Here is a 23140-nt window from a genome sequence, read left to right as displayed (position 1 = left end):
GAAAATTCTCAGTCATTATTACTTCAAGTTTCTTCTGTTCCTTTCTTTCTTCTCCTTCCAGCATTCCCATTGCATGTATGTTATACCTTTTTGTAATTATCCCACAGTTCTTGGTCATTCTGTTCCATCTTTTTCTTTCTTTTCTCTCTGTGCCTTTCAGTTTTAGAAGTTTTTATTGACATATCTTCAAGTTCATCTATTCTTTCTCAGCTGAGTGTAGTCTACTGATGAGTCCATCACAGGCATTCTTCATTTTTGTTAGTGTTATTTATCTCTAGAGCTTCCTTTTCATTCTTTCTTAAACAATTTATTTCTCTGCTCACAGTACCCATCTGTTCTTGCATGTTGTACACTTTTTCCATTAGCATCTTTAACATATTAACTGTATTTATTTTGCCCAATTCCAGTTCTCTGCCTTATCTGAGTCTGTTTCTGATATGTGCTTTGTCTCTTCAGACTGTTTTTTCTTGCCTTTAGAATGCCTTGTATTTTTTGTTGAAAGCTAAACAAGGTTTATTGGATAAAAGGAATGTAGGTAGATAGCCCAGTAGATAGTCCTTTAGTGTGGCAGATTTTATATTTATCTGGCAGTGTTTAGTAATTGGTGTAGCTGTGATGTCAGAGGCTAAAAATTTCCTCTATTGTCCTTAAATTTTTTCCAATTTTTTTTTTGTGGTAAGGTATACAAACATAAAATATTCCATCTTAACCACTTTTAAGTGTATAGTTCAGTTTCACTAAATACATTCATAATGTATTTATGCATTAATGCATTACTACCAACCATCTCAAGAATGCTTTCATGTTGTAAATGTGTCATACACCATGACCAAGTGGGAATTATCCCAGTGATACAAGGATGGCTCAATTAGCTGTGAATCAGTGTGATCACATAAATCAATGTGATACACCACGTTAACAAATTGAAGAATAAAAATCATATGATAATTTTACTAGACGCAGAAAAAGCTTTCAACAAAATTCAACATCCATTTATGATAAAAACTCTCAACCATGTGGGTATAGAGGGAAGATACTGCAAGATAATAACTGCTATATATGACAAACCCACAGCTAACACATCATACTCAGTGATGAAAAGTTGAAATCATTTTCCTCTAAGATCAAGAACAAGACAAGGACGCCTACTCTCACTACTTTATTCAACATAGTATTGGAAGTCCTAGCCACCACAATCAGACAAGAAAAAGAAATAAAAGAAAATCCAGATTGGAAAGGAAGAAGTAAAACTATCACTGTTTGCAAATGACATGATACTATATATAGAAAATCCTAAAGATGTCACCAGAAAACTATTAAAACTCATCATTGAATTCAGTAATGTTGCAGGGTACAAAATTAATATATAGAAATCTGTCATGTTTCTATACACTAACAAAGAACTATCAGAGAAATTAAGAAAACAATCCCATTTACAATTGTATCAAAATGAATAAAATAGCTAGGAATAAGTCTAACCAAGGACATAAAAGACCTGTACTAAGAAAACTATGACATTGATGGAAAAAATTGAAGATGACACAAACAAATGGAAAGACATACTTGCTCATGGATTGGAAGAATATTGTTAAAATGACCATACTACTCAAGGCAATCTACAGATTCAGTACAGTTCTCATCAAAATACCAATGACATTTTTAACAGAACTAGAATAAATAATTCTAATTTTTGTATGGAAACACCAAAAACTCCAAATAGTCAAAACAATGTTGAGAAAGAAGAACAAAGCTGGAGATATCACAGTCCCTGATTTCTTCTAAGAATTTTACAGTTTTAAGTATTAAATTTAGGTCTTTGATTGATTTTGAGTTAATATTTACATATGATATTAAGCAAGGATCTAACTTCATTCTTCTTCATGTGGATAACCAAATTTTCCAGCACCATTGTTGAAAAGCCTGTCCTTTCCTCATGGAATGGTCTTGGCACACTTGTCAAAATCCAGTTGACTTTATGTATATATGGCATTTATTTCTGGGCTCTCTATTGTATTCCGTTGGTCTATGTCTGTCTTAATGCCAGTACCACACTGATTACTGTACCTTTGTTGTAAGTTTTGGAATCAGGAAGTGTGATTCCTGTAGCTTTGTTCTTACTTTTCAAGATTATTTTGGCTATTTGGGCTCCCTTGAGATTCCATATGAATTAAGGATGACTTTTTGTATTTTGGCAAAAACATCATTGGGATTTTGATAAGGACTGCATTGAATCTATAGATTGCTTTGCGTAGTATTTAGATATTGATCTGTGGTTTTCTTTTCATGTAGCATCTTTGTGTAGCTTTGGTATTATGGTATTGGTGATCTCAAACAATGTGTTAGGGAGTGTACCTTCCTCTTAAATTTTTGGGAAAGTTAGAGAAGGATTGGTATTAGTTCATTTTTGGTATTAGTTCATGTTTGGTAGCATTCACCAGTGAAGGCATCAGGTCTAGAGCTTTTCTTTGTTGAGATTTTTGATTAATGATTCAATCTTTTTAGTAGTTAGAGGCCTATTCAGATTTTCTATTTCTTTGTGATTTCCTGGTATGTTTTGTGTTTGTAGGAATTTGTTCATTTCATCTAGGCTGTCCAATTTGTTGGCATAAAGTTGTTATAGTACTCTCATATTCCTTTTTATTTCTGTAGAACAGTAGTAGTGTTATCACTTCCATTTATGATTTTAGTAATTTGGTTCTTTTCTCCTTTTTTCTTAGGCCATCTAACAAAATTTTTCGTTTTGTTAATCTTTTCAAAGAACTAACTTTTAGTTTCATTGAGTTTCTCTATTGTATTTTTTCTATTTCATTTATCTCTGCTGTAATTTTTATTATTCCTTCCTTCTGGTGGCTTTGGGTTAATTTGTGTTTCTTTTTCTAGTTTCATAAGTGCAAAATTAGGCTTTAGCTTTAAGGTCTTTCTTGTTTTTTAATGTATGGATTGGCCAAAGAGTTTCTTCAGGTTTTTTTTGTATCACCTTACGGAAAACCCCAAATGAACTTTTTGGCCAAGCCAGTAATTGTTTATAGCTATAAATTTCTTGCTTTGCACTGCTTAACCACATCCCATAAATTTTGGTACATTTTTTTGTTTTGTTTTGTTTTCATTTGTCTCTGAGTATTTTCTAATTTCCCTTGTATTTTCTTTTACCCATTGTTTTTAAAGTATATGTTGTTTAATATCTACAAATTTGTGATTTCTCTAGTTTTCCATTTCTCACATTATCCTGTTGTGTTTGAAGAACATATTATGGTGGCCAAAAATTTCATTCGGGTTTTTCCATAACATCATATGGAAACACCCGAATGAACCTTTGGCCACTCCAGTACTTTATGTGATGTCTACATTTTAAAGTCTACTGAGACTTAATTAGTGGCCTGACATATGGTCTCTCCTGGAAGATGTCCCATTTCCACTCGAGAAGAATGTGTTTCCTGTTCTTGTTGGGTATTGTATTCTATATGTTTGTTTGACTTAGTTGGTTTATTGTGTCTTGGTGTGGGTCTCTTTGATTTCATCTTTTGGGGAATTTGTTCATTGTCTTTAATGTTTATATTAATGTATTTCATCAAATTTCAGAAAATTTCAGCCATTATTTCTTCAAATATTCTTTCTCCTCCTCTGGAATTCCCACATCAAACCAATGTCTGCTTAGTGGTGTCCCACAAGTCCCTTAGACTGTCTTTTCTTCAATCTGTTTTCTTTCTGTTCTTCAGATTCAGTACTTTTCATTGTTTCATCATCAAGTTCACTGATTATTTCTCTTCCCTCCTCAAATCTGCCTCTGCATCCTTCTAGTGAATTTTTCATGTCCGTTTTTGTACTTTTTTGGGAAGGGGGAAACTTTTCTGGTTTAATAATTGACACAAGGCAGATTAACAGAAAAAAAAATTAATTTGTATGCACAGAGGTCTCATAGAAATGGAACACCTGAAGTGACCAAGGCAGGCTGTTTATAAAAAAAAAATTAATTTTAGATAAAGAAACAATCATTTGTGAAGATTTAACAAAGGGGCTTGTACTTGTGGTAACAGACTAATGAAGAAGTCACACAGATTTTTTAATACAGCTTTCTTAGCCTTGAACTTCTTAATTCTGTTGATAAGGATGCTTTCTGTACTTTGGGTATGGGGGGATACTTTCACACTGGAGATTTCTTTCTTGCTTTCAGGGGGAAAGAGAAGGATCAGAGTGTTGTTTTCTTTTAAGTATTGTTTTTTTATTTTCTCACCGACTGATCTCAAGTAACTTTAATTCAAAATAATCTATATGCCATTGTGGCGTGTCTTGGGGTAGCCTACTCTCAGTCCCAACAACTTTCAGTCCAGAATCCTTTTTGGGTTCTTTTTAGGTTTTCTGTCTCTTTATTGGTATTTCCATTTTGTTCACACATTGTTTTCTTGACTTTCTCCACATTGTCAGTTCTTTGAGCATTTTGAAGATGATAGTTTTATTTTTTATTTTAAATTATTTAAAATTAATTTTTATTGGAGTATAGTTGCTTTACAATGTTGTGTTAGTTTCCACTGTACAGCAAAATGAATCAGCTATACATATACATATATCTCCTCTTTTTTGGATTTCCTTCCCATTTAGGTCACTATAGTGCATTAAGTAGAGTTCCTTGTGCTATACAGTATGTTCTCATTAATTACCTATTTTATATATAGTATCAATAGTGTATATGTGTCAATTCCAATCTCCCAATTCCTCCCCCCAACCCCACCAATGTTGTTTTAAAGTCTTTGTCTAATAGATATGCCAGGTGTTTTTCAGGGACAGTTTTTATTGTTCCTTTTTTTCCTTTGAGTGGCCCATACTTTCTGTTTCTCAGTATGCCTTGTGACTTTTTTGTTGGAAACTGGACATTTGAATCTAAATATGTGGTAACTCTGGAGATCAGATTCTCACCTTTCACTAAGTTTTATTATTTTCTGTTATTGTTTTTATTTTATTTTATTCTTTTGTGTTGTAGGCTGTCTCTGTGCTGAGGATCAGGTTGTGTTATAAACTTAAGTTCTTTTCTGAACCTGTTCCTTTCCCTGGGCAAATATGGTGACTTTCTGTTTTCTCTCATATACGCAGTTGCTTTTAAATGTTTCAGTCTTTAATGTCTGGCTTCTAAAAGGAGAAAAATAGAAAAACAAAGATTGGTGGGGGGGAAATGCCCAGGCTCTTTAAAAATATCCTGGAAGTCACCTTAGCCAAAGGGGGAGGGGCTTGCAACAATGGGGGGATTGCAACAACAATGGTCACTTACCTCTTTGTAGGGACCTCTGAGATGAGAAGCAGTAATCAGGGATCAGAGCACAAATACGATATTTGGAGGACAGTGTCTTTTTTACCCACTCTTGCTCCTGCAAACTGTGTATAGGTTGCTCCGAGAACAGGTAAACAGCTACCTTCCATGGAGCAGGGTGGTAGGGGATGGGTAGCTGCCACTATGCTAAGAGCGCAAATTGACTGAAATTAACAGCAAGGTACAGTCCAAGCCTTCTTCTGAAGTTGAAAGCCTTCAGTAGACTCCAGATTTCCAAATTAGTTATGTCAGACAGATTGTGTAGGTTGGGGGGGCAGATTTCTGTTGCTTTCTACTTTGTCATCTTCCAAAATCCTCTCTTCTATTGTCTTTATTTTTGTCTTCCTTTCTGTTTTGTGTTTGCCTAGAGACTTCTTACTAAATAGTGTTTAAAGCTTGCAGTTGTTATAGTTGTAATCCTGTTATTATTCAGGAACTCTAATGATTTGGTGGGAAGGTGTTGCTACAGGACAAGCATTCAACAGTCCCATAATTAGGTCTTATTCTTCTAGTGTGCCTGAGTTAGGTATTTGCCTTCCCGCATGCTGAAGGCTGGAGGGAGCTGTAGTTTGGTATTGTCCTTCTCCCACATAAAAGGCTAGAGGGTGATATAATAGGTAATTACCTTCCACAGGCTTGTTTGGTTTTGGTAAAATGCCAGTTGGTTAGGCTCTGGTAAAATATTTCCCCTTGAGTTTAGGATTGTTAAAAAGAGCAGAGGGCTCTGGGAGTATTTCAAAATGGTTTCTTTCCCTTCCTCCTGCTTGATGCAGGAGGAAATTTTTCTCCGATCTTCACAGTGAGCAGCTGGTATGGCTTTTGGAGATAAAATTTATGGAAGTGTGGTAGTATGCCCCAAACTGGGACTCCTTGGAATTTTAAACTCTCAATCTAGTCCGCAGTGAGTCTCCAGCTATTGGCCAATTATAGTTAAAAGTGTTCCAACAGACAGTGGCCCCAGGTGTGGGCTTCTGCTCCTGGGCTTGTACTCTTGGTAAACTGTGATAGTCTGGATCCACTTGTTTGTTTCTCTAGTTTTCATGGCAACAGTTTGCCTGCTCTATGACCTAAATTCTTTGATGACTCTAAGAAGAGCTATTGATTTTCGGTTTGTTCAGCTTTTTTCTTGTAAGGGTGGGAGTGATGATTTCCAAGCGTTTTATGTATCTTATTGGAAACTGGAAGCCCCTCGTACACTTTCTGGAATGCAGGAATGTAGGAGTTCATTGTCAATAATGTTAATGTATTGTCAAAAAAATATATAATTACTTTTTAATAGTACCAGTTCTTTTTTTTTTTTTTTACCAGTTCTTAAATTATTATCTCAACATGAATTTTAATTATGGTCTGATACTTTGAGGTTTGATTTTATCTAACATATTGAACAAAAGAAGAAAATTTTTATACTCTTGATTTAAAGACAAGATAAATATTTTTACCACCGTATTTATGACACATATTTTATTTGGGAAGCTGATGTAAATGTTTGTATATTTCACATATAGATATTTTACAAAGCCCAGAAATAATTTCTGAATTGGTAATTTAAATTTTTATGTCTATTAATATTTTCAAGTACAGATTTTGAAATTAGAAACTGATTTATGATTAATATAAATTTGTTTACGGTAAAAACTTTTGTCACTAATTAAGAGCAAATATGATTCCTTGTCGAGAATCATCCAGGACTTCTTTAACAAATATCTTCTCCTCTTTTATGTATTCATTTAAATATTTTTGTTTATCATGCATATTATTTGGTGAAGGATACTCTTGAATTGTTCTCCATTTTGATGAGCTGGTATGGTAATTTTTCTTTGTCATTATCTATATGGGTACTGTTTTGTTCTAAAACGTTAAGAGATTTTTGTATCTTATTCTCAAAGAAATAACATAAGTTTTCTAGGTAGAATCCATTGTCACTATAGTTTGCTTGTATTTGTGTGTTTCTATATTTGGTGCTAAATATAATATTTTACTATTAATCCATTATATCTCTATTTAAATACTAAATGATGCGGCTTTAGCTCTAGGTCAAAACTATTGTACTTTTTGAAGTTTATGCAGAGAACATGGGATATTCTTTTTTAGTTAATATAGAGAAATATAAATACCAATTATATTCATTGGGACACAAAAATGTATAAGGGTATACATTTTCATTTATTGCTTATATCATTTAAAATAATAACACACTGAAAAAATCAATTTAATCTAAAGAGAATTTAATTTACAATGTTAATATAATTCCCTAATGAAAGTCCTAGATTTTGGTGACTCATTTTAGTTACCAATTCTTAGTCTTTCTTTGGGAAAGTAAAAGCTAATCAACTGATCACTGAGTCATAAGTTTATCTCTCAGGACCAGTCCCAGGCAAAGTGTGGGAAGCCACATTTCAGAGGCATCACTATCCTTGTATTTTATCTTTCTCCACCTTTTAAATATCCAGTGCTATTTCAGTGAAACACCGAGTTGATTATAGGTTAAATGCATTTTTAGTCTGTTATAGTTATATGAATAATTTACTTTAGCTTATGAATATTTTAAATTTAGTATACATAATTATTTTAGTAGCTATTTTTAGGTATTAGATGCATAATCCCCCAATTCCTTTATCTGTTCCTTTGTGAAGTAAATGAATCCATTTGTAAGGCTTTTAAAATACATTTATAAAACCCTACATTTTATTTAAAATATTTATGCCTTTACTTCAATTTATATTAAGGAAGAAATTTTAAAAATAAAGAGGAAATCTGTTTATCTTCTGTAGGCCAAATGTAACTGTGTTTAATATAATACTTTAAAATAATTATTTTAAATGCTTCAATATCAATATTAATGCAAATATGCAGAAAACTTGAGGACCAAATCATGGAATCATTAGGACAGGAGTAGAATTTTAATATCAGCCCTCTATTAAGAACAAATAATTCAACTTTTCCTTTTTGTGTCAAATTAATTCAAATGTATAATTCCAATTTATAGCAAAACATTAAGCTTTTCTATGTAACAAACCTCATTTTTCATTTTTATATGACCACAGATCTGTAGATAGAAATTTCTTCCTAGTACAGTGCACTCAGTTGTGCAAACTTATCTTTTTAGGGTCAAAGAAGAGCACAAACCACAACTGACACAGTAAGTAAATGTATTAAGAGTTCAGTAGGCTTGACTTCTGTACCTTTGCCACATTCTGCTTCCTGCACCTTGGATGGTATTAGCTTACACTAATACTGGATAGGCTGCAGCTAGTGTGTCTTCTGCTTTTTGACTCTCTGGCTTGTAAGAGAGCTGCCTGCAGCTTCTTACTTCATCTACATACTGACTAGATGTAGTTTTTTGCTGCCTGCTTGTGGACTGGTTAAGTATTCAAACTTAATTTCCCTATATTCTGACTGCCTGGATGATAATTGGAGCTCATATTTCCATTGGCTGTAGCTTTTGTGCCTGTGTATTTTTATTAGTATGGATAAGAAAACATTTGACCATTTGTTTTATTCATTTGGTTATTCAGTCACATTATTTGCTTATTTAAACAGGTGGTTTCCCTTTAGTGGGATCACTGAACTGGTAAATAACGTTCTCCAGCCCCAGCAAAAACAACAAAATGAAAAGGAGCCCCAGACGTAAGTAAGCTGATCTGTACAGACTAAATATTATCTCTAATAGCATAACATACTGAAGAGTATGTATTAAAATACTGCCCTTGGAATAACATTCCTCAGAAATGAAAATTGTTAGGTTATGAGTTTGATATTTTCACCTTTGATACTTCATATCCCATGGAAATATTAAAAGAAAACAAGGATAATTTATAGGGTAGTAAGAACGAAGAGGTAATTCTCCCCCCAACTTTAGTATAAATTATATAAACTGTATTTATCCAGTAAAATATCTTTCTCCAATATGCAGTATATTCCAAAGTATATTTCTTTCAAAAATAATTCCAGAAGACATTAAGAGGTATTTACCCCCCAATTCAATCTTTGGTCAAGTAGTTTTGGAAGGGTTCTTTTAAAAAAGGTTAAGACGGTTTCTTTATTGTTATACTTCTGAGTGTCTAAATATGCTCCAAGGTATTAGAACATACAATATTAACTAAATTTATGTGACTATTGAATCCTGTTTTCACTGAATATTTCATTAGGTTATGAAACATAATTTGGGAAATCCAGCAATTTATTATCACATTGGTCTGAAACATTAAAAAATGTCAATTCCATTTATTTCAGTTATTAGTAGATTAAAATACACTCTTTAAGAAGTTGTTCATACTTGTATCTTTTTATCTTTGTGCAAGAAATATTATTTATGTTGTAAAGTGCAAGTTTCTTTGAGAATGTGAGAAAGATTGCATAGATTTAAATTCCACACTCCCCATGATAACTGCCGTCTTACTCAGAAATGCTCTTACCAGTCAGCCTCTGCACTTCATAAAAGTAGGAATTATGTCTATGGAGTAGATAGTTTGGTTGTATGAATGGGTAGATTGAAAAGTGACATGAGCTCTAGGAGAGAACAAGAATAACTGCCAGGAACCTTAAGATGAAACATTCAGAAAAACATTCACATTTTGCCTTTAATGAAAATAGAAGATAATGTCTTTTTGTTTTGTTATTATTGAGGGTAATCCCTCATCCATTTTATGTTACCTTGTATGCATTTTATTTTAAATTTGGTCAGTGTTTCATTTTCAACTGAAGTAAAACTGTATTGTGATATGCTTCTCCTACTAGCTGATAATGTATTTCTACGGTTGGAATTGTTGCTGTATTTAAGCCAGTTGAAGTCAAGACCCATATTTGTCTTGTCTACATTCTATCCTTGACATGTAGCAGAGTGACTGATCCATGGTAGGAACTCAATAAATGCGTCTTCACAACTGATTTTACATGTTTTACCCTTTTATGATGTAAGAATACTGTGTCCCAAGGAATAGAAATAAATTCAATAATCTTTCTCTAATCAGCAAAAATTGTATTAAAATTGCACACAATGTCATTGTTTTGCTGATTTTTCTCTAAGGCACTGAAACATAATAAGGTAGTAAAATCAATAGCAAAATATAATTAGATGCGACTTTGTCTCAATTTTAAATGATGTCAGTTATGTATCTTGTTTGTAGGTTTTAGAAAATAATCAGGATTGTTATGTTATTTAGTAGATTACAGTGGACATTAAATAAAATAGATGTTTTGTTAGTAACTTTAAAAAGTGATCACTGATTATTGAAACAAAATGACATTTGACTGGGATAAACAAAGATCAAGGCAAATTTGAAAAGCAATAGCTTTATTTCAATAATAAATATAATATAGTTTGCTTTGATTTTCGGCTAGGAAGATTGTAGGAGAAAAGACTAGTACTTTCCGATATTTTAAAAATTAATTCCAAATTAATAACTATTATTTCCATTAATGTTTCTTGGACAACTAATTCATTCTTCTTGTTCTGTGATTTATACAATTAAAAAAATCAGAACTAATAAGTTCTCTTAATAGCTACTTTCTTCATCTTACAATCTTATTGTGCTGAAGATTTTCTGATATATAATTTTCTAGGAGCTTTCCTTTTATCTTTCTGATCCACAGGTCGGGGTACTTCTGAATCTTCTCCTTTAATTCATCTTCTCTTTGATCAGAGTCTAGGACTTCTTATTTCTGAATCACCTCATTTGTTTCTCTCTTTGACTACCATTTGAGAAAGATAACATCCTATCTGCTTACTTTCTATTCACTCACCTATTAAATTATTTTGGAGAGTTGAATTCTAGGTATTCATTTTAATTTATAAATGTTAAAAAGTAGGACTTATGCTTTTCATATTCTGTATGAACGTTTTCACAGTAGAATAACTAAGTAAATATTCTGTCAGATAGTATTTAAAAATCTAATATTTCCTGAACAGTAGTTTCATTTTAATGAATTTCTATAAATCCCATGTTGTGATTTTCAAAGCTTTAATAATGTAGGTTCTTTGAGGTCTGTATTTTTGGAATTTGTTTATTTCATAGTTTTTTTTTAAATGTAACAGGAATGTAATTTTGAACTTTGAATGTAATGTAATTTTGATTTCAGTAATTTATGTGAAAATATAGGTATACGTAGAACAAAGTATCCCATTTTGACTTTCCATAAGTACTGAGGCATAGAAAATGGATTGAGCCGATTTTCAGTTGTCAGTTCATTCATCTTTGCAGAAATTGCTTAATATACAAATTAAATAATTTTAAATTCTTTTCTTTCTTTCACTATTTTTTCACATTAATATTAAAATGAGGGAAAATTGTCTGTAAAGATAATATAATATAGGTTATATGTAGGGTGTAAACGAGTCTTTGGGTAATTAAAATGGGCATATTAGGAAAAAATGATAAATGCTATTTAATGCAACTGTTATTTTAACTTGGTGTTGCCAATATGTAGCATAACATCAAAGGTAAGTTTTTTTAATACAGATTAATTAAACCAATCAATTGGATTAGTTTGATTTTGAATTTTCATGTAATAACTGTTTTATTCATGTTGTGACATGTTAAATAATAAATGTACTTTTGAGGGCTTCCCTGGTGGCGCAGTGGTTGAGAATCCACCTGCCGATGCAGGGGACATGGGTTCGTGCCCCGGTCCGGGAAGATCCCACATGCCGCAGAGTGGCTGGGCCTGTGAGCCATGGCCGCTAAGCCTGCGTGTCCGGACCCTGTGCTCCGCAACGGGAAAGGCCACAACAGTGAGAGGCCCGCATACCTCCCCTCCCCAAAAAATGTACTTTTGAAATATTAGGAAAATCTAAAATTTGAAATATTGGAATGAGATGGCCACTAATATAGTAATCCTCTGATAATGAGGTATTTTAATAGGAAAACGATGCTAAGGGGAAGCGTGTTAGCATAGAGAAATCATAGGTGAAAGTTTTTAGGTAGCAAAGGGTTTGAGAGACACAAAGAAGACTAGTGTGGCTGTAATATAGTGGACAAGAGGGAGTGCGACAGGCAGTGAGGTTCTGAAGGTAGGACTCAGACAGGACATTGTTTCTCTAGAGAGTGAGAAGGAGTTTGGATCTGAATGTCAGTATAAAGGGAAGATACTGAAAAGTTTTAAACATGGGAGTCACATAATTTAATTTATGTATAAAAATCTGGCTGTTCTATGAGTAGAGTGAGTGAGGATGGAGGTTGAGAGAGTAATGAGGAGGCTTTTGTGAAGGACTTGGCTAGAGATTATGATGACTTGGACCAGGCTGATGATACTGAAGATGGAGGGAAGTGGATTGGGGATATATTTGGAGGTTGAAATGACATGATTTGTTAGTGGAGTAGATTTAGAAGAAGTTAGTAAGGAGGATGAGAGAACCAAAGAGGACTGCCAGAATTCTGATTGGAAGAACTCATTGGGTGGTGATACCATTAACTATGATCAAGAAGGGGAAAGGATGAACAGGTTAGAGGTAGAAACTAAAACTGAAGTTTTAAAATTTTAAAGTTTAAGATGCTAATAAGTTAACCAGCTTTGAAGGAGAGATATGGATTAGCTGCAGATATAACTTTCAGAGTTGTCAGTATAATGCATAAAACTAGAAGAGGAGACAAGATGATGTAGGGAGAGAGTATGTGATGAAGAGCAGATAAGAAGGTCCAAGACTTAGCCCTGAAAATTCTCACACTGTGCATGGTACTAGGCATCCAGAGATAAAAGGACTATGGTTCCTGCTCTCAAATATTTCATATTCAAGAGGGAAAACATGCTGATAAGTAATTAAAAACAATATTGTGGAGACTTCTGGTTTCCTTTTTGACATATAGAGTTTGGAAGCTGTCACTCCCATCCTTACAATGAGAAAAATGCTGAACAAACTGAAAATCAACAACTCTTCTTAGATCCCAGAAAATTGAGGACACAGGACAAATCAATGCCCTGACAACTGAAAGAAGAGGTGAATAAAGAGAATCACAGCTTCCTGGGAGCAGAAACCACCGGAGCTAGGAGCTGGTAGGAAATTGAGGAAATACTGAAGGCTGAGTGTGGACTAACTTGAGTTAAAAATTCTTGGAAATCCACCTTTAGGGGATCCCCCACCCCAGTTTTATAAGCTTTACCTCCATGAACTCTACCAAGTTCTCAAGGTAAAGATCAGTGAAAAATTCCCTCATACTTTCACCGGGGGGATGGGAAAATTAACCATTTTGACATACTCCCAGAGATTTTCATTCTCAAAGGAAACTACTTTACCAGAGCCTAACCAACATGAGAGTAGAGAAATACCCAATTATTGTCCCCCTAACCTTCCTGTCTCTCCAAAACAGGAAAAGAAGCTGAGAAGCACTTGTGACAGTCACAGCCCAGGGACACTAGCCCATGAAAAGACTAAGACTTATTTATAGAATTATAGAATGCTTCTCTTCCAAGTGTCAGTTTAGGGATCTAGGCTGCTTCCATCTTGTTGGCAAGCCAATTAGAACACATAGCTACCAGGACTGCTGCATGAGAGGAAGAGAGAGAGAATGGAAAACTCACATTTATTCTTTTTTTTTTTTTTGAAGAAATAGAGACATTTTAAATTATTGTCAGTGATTACAAAATCTATCTCTTAATAATTGATAGAACAAGTGGACAGAAAAATCAGTAAGTATACGGAAGACCTGAACAATACTATCAACCAACTGAATGGAATGAATTTTTTTAGAACATTTCTACTCAACAACAGCAGAATACTCATTCTCTTAAAGTACACACAGAAATTTTACAAAATAGAACATATTCTATGAGCCATAAAATGTCTCAATAAATTTAAAAGAATTCAACCATAAAACTATGTGCTATGACCAAAATTATATTAGTTATTAATAACAGAAAGGTATCTTAAAACTTCTCAAATGTTTGGAAACTATTATATAATCCATGGGTCAAAGGAAAAAAAAAGGAAATTCGTATATATTTTGAACAGAAATAAATGAAAATACAGCATATTAATATTTGGGAGATGAAGCTGAGGCAATACTTATAGGGAAATTTATATGATGAAAGACTTACACACATTTATTCTTTTTTTTTTTTTTTTTTTTGCTATGCGGGACTCTCACTGTTGTGGCCTCTCCCGTTGCGGAGCACAGGCTCCGGTCGCGCAGGTTCAGCGGCCATGGCTCACGGGCCCAGCCGCTCCGCTGCATGTGGGATCTTCCTGGACCGGGGCACGAACCCATGTCCCCTGCATCGGCAGGTGGACTCTCAACCACTGTGCCACCAGGGAAGCCCTCACACATTTATTCTTAATTGTGTAAGACAGGAAGTGACATAGGTCACTTTTACTCATAGCTCATTGCCCAGAACTTGTCACAAGGCTCTTAACTAACTGCAAGGAAGTCTAGAAACTCCATGTCCTCATGAAGAGAGGGAACTCTATATAGTGAGCACTAGTAACATCTAGTACAGTTAGTTTACATTTGATTCTTATTTATTGCAATGAGATGGATATTTCAGGATGCCAAAAGATAAAGAAATGCCAAAAGAAAGCTGTAGTAGCAAAGATAACTCCAGTATTAGTCCCCATTCTTGGTACTGTTGGTTCTTCTGAAACTGCTGTAAGTAATGACTTGAGATCAAGATCTAATTTTTACAAATTAGATTTGTAAATTAGATTTACAAATTAGATTTTTACTGAAGGGTAAGGTTAATAATATGAAGAAAATTCAAATACAGAAGTATCCTCTCAAAGGAAGGAAATTTGCTGTATGTAGTGTTTCAAGGAATACCAATTCAATTTTGTCAGTGGGATTACAGGGAGATTTCTTTGTATTCTCTTAGGTGGCAGTGAAAGGAGATTAAAAATAGGTTGACAGTGAAAATATTATGAAAGCATACTGAGAAACCCTAGTTGAACATTAGAGATTACGAAGTACAATAATAAATAGGATAAAGAGTAAACAAAATAATTTTTAAAGGGAGGAGCGAGATATCAGAAAATCATTCTTCTGTTCTTGGATGGAAGCTGTCTACTTTGGTTTGTCATCTGTTTGATCCAAGAGTCGTTGGTTAGCTCTTTCTCTCCAAAGACCATTTGTTTCTGGGGATTCTTAAGACCCTTTTATTTAAGGTCTCCTGATGGAGCAGATTTCCAACAGTCCATGCAAAATTGTTTGTGTCTTTTTAGTTGTGAAACGTAAGTCCAAAGATCAACATTTTGAGGCTTTTGTTGAAGTGCTAATTGTTAACATGACTTATTAACAGTCTTTTCCATCATAATCCTGAGGTAGTTTTTCTGTCCTATCTCTTCCAGAAGACTAAATCTGTAGGTTTCAGGTCATAGAGTGTTCCTTAGAAGGATGTTTTGGAAATCCTGCTTGTACCTGTTGATGTTAAGACTAAGTGTATCACATGATTCCTTTGCTGTGCTTAATCATGTTAACTTGCAATAACGCTAACTCTAGGGTCAGAAGTGAAATACTAAATGCCTGGGCAGCCTATTATTAACTTATAAGGGAAAGCTAATAGATCTCCCCAAAAGTTGATTTTATTGTTTTGAAGGCTAATGACAATGGAAATTGAAGGGTCATAGAGAATATTGTTAATTTTACTTAAAAAATTCCACTTGTTTTTTTTCTACTTTTTCTTAAGCTTGAGGATGATATGGACAAAGATGTTTTCTTGTAAGCTACGTACTTCTTATTGGCGCTTGACTGGTCAAAGCAGTTGATATGGACTTGTGAAATAGTGAAGGCAGTTCCTGCACATAAATATGTTTCCAGGTCCAACATAGATAGTCCTCAACCTGAGTGGTCTAAAATTGACTGCATTTGTCATGTATCTTAGAACCAACTTAAATTCCTTTTGGCTCAAAAAAGGGGTCAATAAATAAAGAAAAATTATTATGATAGATTGCTTGTTCAGAAAATGCATTTAGAAAAATTGATAAAATTACCAAAGTGTTTATTGCCAAGTAAAGTTTTTATTAAAACATAACATATGTAGTGAAAAGTGCACAATTTGAAAATATACAGCTCACTGAATTGTCAGACAGTGAATATATCTGGAAATCATCACTGAAAGCAAGAAGCAGAACATTACCAGCCCTTCAGGATCTCTTCCTTATGCTTCCTTCCAGGGAGGACTGTCTACCACCCCAGGGGGTGGCTTTTATCTTGAATTTTTTCTAGCACCACATATTATTTTTGCCTACTTATATTTAGACTTCATACAAATAGAATCATTTGGTATATTGTGTCTATATTATTTTGCTTAATGTGTTTGTGAGATCCATTCATATGATTGCATATAGTTGTATTTCATTCATTCTCATGATTGTATGGTACTCTAGTATCTGAAAATACAATTCATTTATGTTTTACTATTTCTGTACATTGCAGTTGTTTCCAGTTTTTGGCTATGAATAGTGCTGTGATATACATTCTGATGCCATTATTTTTTCTTATTACTTTGGAAAATTTTGTAGTTATTTGTGAAAGTGAAGTACTTCAGCTATTTAAAAATATTTTCAAACGTTAAATCTAGTTACTATGTCAGGGTGTCTATGTCTCTAGTTTCCCATTTATTTATTTGATAATGCTATAGATACCGTTTCTTGAGCATGCCCTACTGTTTGATGTTTTGGTGCGTCTGCATCTGGCCAAGAAAGGGAGAAAAGGCATTCCAGGGAGAGGAACAGGGTGATATGATCAGATTTGCATTTTAGAAAACCAGTAGAGTTGTAATAGTCACTTAGGCAGCTATTTAGAAGTTCAGAGGAGAGACCTGCTCTGTGACTGGGGTGGCCATCTATATGACATATGTTTATTCTTTTTTTTTTTTTTGCGGTACACGGGCCTCTCACTGTTGTGGCCGCTCCCGTTGCGGAGCACAGGCTCCAGACGCGCAGGCCCAGCGGCCATGGCTCACGGGCCCAGCCGCTCAGCGGCATGTGGGATCTTCCCGGACCGGGGCACGAACCTGTGTCCCCTGCATCGGCAGGCGGACTCTCAACCACTGCACCACCAGGGAAGCCCTATTCTTTTTTTAATAAAAGGACATTAGTCCGTTCTGTCAGCGGATTAGTAAAGCAGTGGCTTTTATACTTTTTAAAAAAACTTCCATCCATAAAAAGAAATATATTTCGCACTATAACCCAGGATACACATACCTACATAGAAATATACATATATATGTGTAATAGAAACAAGATTTATATGAAATCTTACTTGCACTCTTTCCAATGCTATGATCTATTCTATTTCATTAAAAATCATGAGTCTTGGCCTGCTAAATTGATTTTATGTCCTTATATTGGGTTGTACTCTGCAGTTTGAAAAGCACTCTATAATGTGTGTGACTGCATTTAATGATCACATTTTATAACTGCATGCCATGAACTTGTAGAAAGCACAACTTCAAACTCATCATCTAATGAAAGTCAGTGTTATGGAAATCATGAAAGTACACTTGTAAGATGTATGGGAAAACAACAACAGCAACAAAAAGCTATGTGGCTGGGCATAAAATTACCAGGCACAGCAGGATTACTAGGAGCTAACAGATTGAAAAATTTCTGTTTTCTTAAAGAACTCAGAAGTGAAGAAATTTTACTTTGGAAAACAGTTCAATGAGTTGCTTTGGTGAGGATGGAGAAAATAGACATGAAAAAGTTGGATAAAACAGCTTTTTGAAATAAGAAAGTGGAAAAAGCAATATTTCTAAATTGATAAATTATTGTATATGTCTTTTAAATATTTATTTGTCATAAAAGTTTTAAATTAAATGTGAGTACATCTTTGACTCTTTTATCTGTATCAGGGATCTGCAAAATATGGCCTGTGGGTCCAATCCTGCCTGCTGCCAGTTTTTGTAAATAAACTTTTATTGGAACACAGTCAAGCTCATTTATTTGTTTATCTATGGCTAGTCTCACATCCCTTTGGCAAAACTGAGTAGCTGTGACAGAGACCCTATGATCCACAAGGCTTATAATATTTACTATCTGGACCTTTGCAGAAAAAGTTTGCTTACCTCTGATTTACATCACTGGAAACTTATGTATTTACCTTTATATTTATATTTATAAACTTAAATATGCAAGCTTATATATTTAAGATTGTTTAGACCTTTCATTGTATTTGGAGTTTGGTTCTGACAATGTTGTTTTCAAGTGGAACAAACAAAAAACCCAATGAAATAGAATGCAGAGTCCATAAATAGACATTTGCACATGTGAGAACTAAGTATATGATAGATTGCTATCACAAATCAGTGGAAGAAAGGATGGTCTTTTTAATGGTGCTGGGAAAATAGAGTCTCTATACGCAAAAGCTTAAAATTAAGTTCTTGCATCACATCACATATAAAAATAAACTTTAGATCGATTAAAAGCCTAAATGTGAGAGGCAAAATTATAAAGCTATTAGAAGAAACTGTAGAATTTTTTATGACTGACTCAGGGGTAAGTAAGGATTTTTATTATAGCCAGCCACCAAAACCACGAACCATGCAGGGAGAAACTGATGTATTAGAATGCAACAAAATTAAAGAATTCTGCTGAACAAAGAACAGAATTAGCCATCATTTGTCAGACTAGGACATTTGCTATGCTCAGCTTATAAAGAATTAACATATAGGCTTTACAGGGTTCTTCTGCAAATCAGCAAAAACAAATAAACAACCCCATAACCCCCCCACCCTGCCCCTGCCCCACCAGGAAAACCAATAGAGATTTGGTAAAGGATGGCAGGAATAGGTAGTTCACAGGTAGGGCAGTTCAACTGGCTGAACTTCATTAGGAGTCAGAAAAATGTGAACTTAAAAAAATAAAACATCAGTTCATATCTACCCAAGCTGCAAAATTTAAAAAATTGAATAATATCATGTATAGGCAAGGATAAGAGGAAACTGGAGCCTTCATACCCTGCTTGCAGGTGTGCTAACTGGGTTAAGCCATTTGGAGGGAAGTTCAGAAATACTTAGTGAACTTGAGTATGTCTATTATATTTCTGTATACATATGTCAGAGAAAAACATGTGTGTTTATAAATATCTCATTACAGAAATATTACAATTTATTGGAAATATACAGTAATGAATTATAAAGGGCCAACTTATTTATTTACTAATTTTTTTTAAATTGAAGTATAGTTGATTTACAATATCGTGTTAGTTTCAGGTGTATAGCACAGTGATTCAGTTATATATATAAATCTATTCTTTTTCAGAATAAAGTGCCAACTTTTAAAAAATAAAGGGATGAATAAAATGTAAATAGGGAACATTATACAGCCATTAAAATGTGTAAACTTATAGTTGTTGGAGCTTGGATTCTGCAGCAACATTGAATTTGTATCTGGCTTTACTTACTAGCAGTGTGACTGTAAGTAAAAATAGCTTCTCTGTAGAATAGAATAATAGTAGAATATTTATAATAGTACCTATCTACCTGATACACAATAAGCACCATATGCATTAGCTATTGTTTATTCTATTTAGATTTTAATATAAAAATGTAAAGACTGGTTCCTGAGGGAAGGGAAGTCACATCGGGGAAGGGAAAATAGTTAATTAAAAAGGGAGCCAAGCATGGATCAGTGCAACCAAGCTCATGATCAACTCTATTTTGGATACCTACGGTTTAAAAACAGAGAAAGAAAGAAAATTTAAAAAAAGGTGTGCATTGTAATCTATCCTAGGAGGAAGCGAGAGCATGTATAAAATAAAAATGCCCTATAATGGATGCACCATAGTGAGTCTAAAGGGTGAGTGGCTTTAGCTGAAAGAGGGGAAAGAAGCAGTGCAAAAAATGAGGTTGAAGGGGTGAATGTGTTCGAGAACATTCGAGGCTTTGTATGTCTTCATAAGAAGATTTTTCTTCTTCTTAAAAACAATCAGAAGCCATTAGCGTATTTTAAGCAGTGAGATGACAAGATAATTTTTCTGTAGTACGCGGAAGGGGAGAAGTGTGGATGTGAGTAGCCTAGCCAGGAGGCTAGGTGGGCATTGATGGTAACAAGGCCTATGGTATTGACAATGGATTCAGAGACAAGCGGAAGGATTCAAGACATATTTAAGAAGTAAAATTGAAAGGACTTAGATTAATTATGCATTTGAAGGAGGGAGATATTTCTAGAATAATTCTAGATTTTAGGCCTGCATAATTAAATGGTGGCACAATTCACTGAAATTGTGCACTGGCAGGAACACTGGCAGGGAATTTAGTTTAATAGGAAAATTAGGAGTTCGCTTTGATACGCACTGAATTCCAACTGGCACTGAGACTTCCAAATAGAGATGTCAAGTAGACAATTGAATATTGAAGCTCAGAGGAGAAGTTTGAGCTGAGGATTTACATTTATAAGTAATTTATATATAGGTGGAAATTGAAGTCTTAGGTGTGGGTATGATTGCCTAAGAAGACATAGAATGAAAAGAGAAGAGGGGCCTGAGTCTTGACCTTCAAAGGAGAGAGAAAATGAAAGGCAGATACAGGAAGAAAACCAGGAGAGTGTAATAAAAGCCCAGTGGGCATGTGAACATAATTTCAAGTATTGTTGAGAACTCAGTAAGGTGGAGACTAAAAAATTTGTCCATTAGTTTTAGATACAGGGAGATCCTTGGTAAACTTTGTGAGAATTAAGAAATAGACTGGAAATTAGATTAGATTGATTGAAGAGTGACTGGGGTGAGGAAGCAGAGATAGAATTTGGCCTATTTATAAATGGGAAGGGAAGAAATGCTCTTTTTGGCAAGGAATATAATTTAGCTCCCGAATCTGCCTGTACACCACCACTTCTACATATGGTAGTTTCTCGTTTTATAGGACTGGAAGGATGAATACACAAAATCTCTGTATAAGTCCTCTCTTATCGCCCCAAGCTGTTGTAGTCTAGTCCTATCTGAATTTCGGCTTCTCTCTCTCCCTTTGCTGCCTACAGCTGGGAAGATTTGATCCCATCCTACAGCCCTAATAATGCTGTAGTCTCTGGGATTACTACAGTTGTTATGTAAAAGAGTTTTAAATAGCTCTAATCTAGCACTTTGGGATACATAATTACTAATTTTTCTGCTAATGTGATTGGCCTTCTCCCTGTTTGTGAAATGAGGTTTCTACTTCCCTTGAGGCACTATTTTGTACAACAATTGACTTAACTAGATTTCTGCTTTTTGTTCCAATGTGTCTTGGTAACTTGCCTAATACTCCAGTGCCTCTAGAACTAAAACAAAACATTACTCTAATTTTCTTCTTTCTCTGTTTCCCAGTGGGGTTCAGCCATGTGCTGAAAGATATGCCAGAGATCATAAGTGTGTACACAGGTATACAGTAGAAATGTATAATATACCTCACATATAGAAAGATAGTTCTTCTAAATGGTTGAGAGAAGCTATGATGCAGAGTTCATTCAGTGGTCCACTTAAAATCATGCTTGCTCTGGTACATGTTTATGAGCTTGGGTTTCCTGTAGTGGTGCTTATTTTGTGTTAACAGAGATTCACTTAAACCTGGTGGGAGATCATCAGGGAAAAACAGTATGTTGTCTGAAGTTATAGAAAAAAATTGAGAAAACTGGCACGGCTATTTGAATTTACTAATATTAGGTGTGAAAAAGGAAGTCTGCTTTTGTGGTTAAGTAGGTAAAAGGACTTACATAGGTCTATTTTTAATTTACCTACTGACTTTAGGTTAGCACTTTGAAACTAACTTTTTTAAAAGTCAGGCTTATTTGAGGTATAGTTTATTTGCAGTAAAATTCACCTTTAAGACATACACTTCACTGAATTCTGGAAAACATACATAGTTAAATATCTACCACCATAATCAAGACAGACTATTTCCTTCACCTCCAAACGTTCCTTGTATCCATTTGTAGTTAATCCTCTTGCTCTACTCCAGCTCCTAGCAACCATTGTTCTGATTTCTGTCCTAATAATTTGCCTCTTTCTGAATGTTATATAAATGAAATCATATCATATAAAAGTGGGCAATCTGCGACCCATAGGCCAAATCTGGCCCACTGCCTGTTTTCAGTGTCCATAAATAATACTTTATTGGAACACAGCTATGCTCATTCATTTATATATTGCCATTGGTTGCTTTCTGGTTCATGCTTTTTAGATTTTATTGAAGGTATGCTTGTCTAATCTAGCTAAGTAGTCTTTGTTTAACCCAAGGCCTCACTTTTTGTCAATGTTTCCATCTAGAAGTTTTATAGTTATTGTCATTTTATTTAGTTCTGTAATCTATTGTTTACGGTTCTGTAATACATTTAGTTAATTTTTGTATAGGTGTGAGGTATGAATTGAGGTTCATTTTTTTACACATGGATTTCCAGTTACTTTTTTTACACATGAATTTTCCGTTGCTTTAAAGGGTTATTCTTTATCATTGAATTACCTTGGTATCTTTTTAAAAAAGTAATGACCATTTAAGTGTTGGACTATTCTGGACTCTGTTAGATTCTGTTCTATTGTATGCGTGTTTATCCTTTGCCAATATTTGATTACTTCTGTAACTTTTCTAGTTAAGTCTTAAAATCAGGTAATGTGAGTCCTTCAATCTTTTTGTTTTTCAAAATATTCTGCCTATTCTGAGAGTTTTGCTTTTCCATACAAATTTTAGATTGAGCTTGTCGATTTGTTTAAAAAATTCTTTCCGAGATTGTGACTGAGATGACATTGAATCAATAGATCAATTTGTAGAGAATTGATATCTTAACAATATTGAGACTTCTCATTGATGAATACAGTATATTTCTACTATTAATTAGATCTCTCTTTTGATTCTTTTTATTAGTGTTTTATAGTTCTTACGAAAGATAGCCTGCACATATTTTGTTAGATTTATACCTTAGTCTTTTATTTTTTTTGATGCCATTGC

General features: G+C 34.2%; 1 protein-coding gene across 14 annotated transcripts in view; it reads left to right on the top strand.

The window, feature by feature from the left end:
* Positions 1 to 23140, top strand: part of RIMS2 (regulating synaptic membrane exocytosis 2) — a gene marked incomplete at its 5' end in the record, with an annotated part of 569746 nt that overhangs the window by 100977 nt on the left and 445629 nt on the right. For 5 of the 14 annotated variants that reach the window (XM_082675037.1, XM_082675038.1, XM_082675033.1 and 2 more), the window contains 2 exons: positions 8406 to 8438; positions 8840 to 8926. The exons of the other annotated variants lie outside the window; for them this stretch is intronic. In XM_082675037.1, the coding sequence (XP_082531163.1) occupies positions 8406 to 8438; positions 8840 to 8926 (120 nt within the window). The remainder of the gene's footprint in view (positions 1 to 8405; positions 8439 to 8839; positions 8927 to 23140) is intronic. 14 annotated transcript variants of the gene reach the window in all.

Source organism: Grampus griseus, assembly GCF_964374135.1.
Source record: "Grampus griseus genome assembly, chromosome: 17".
NCBI lineage: Eukaryota > Metazoa > Chordata > Mammalia > Artiodactyla > Delphinidae > Grampus > Grampus griseus.
This window is presented reverse-complemented; position numbering and strand designations above follow the sequence as displayed.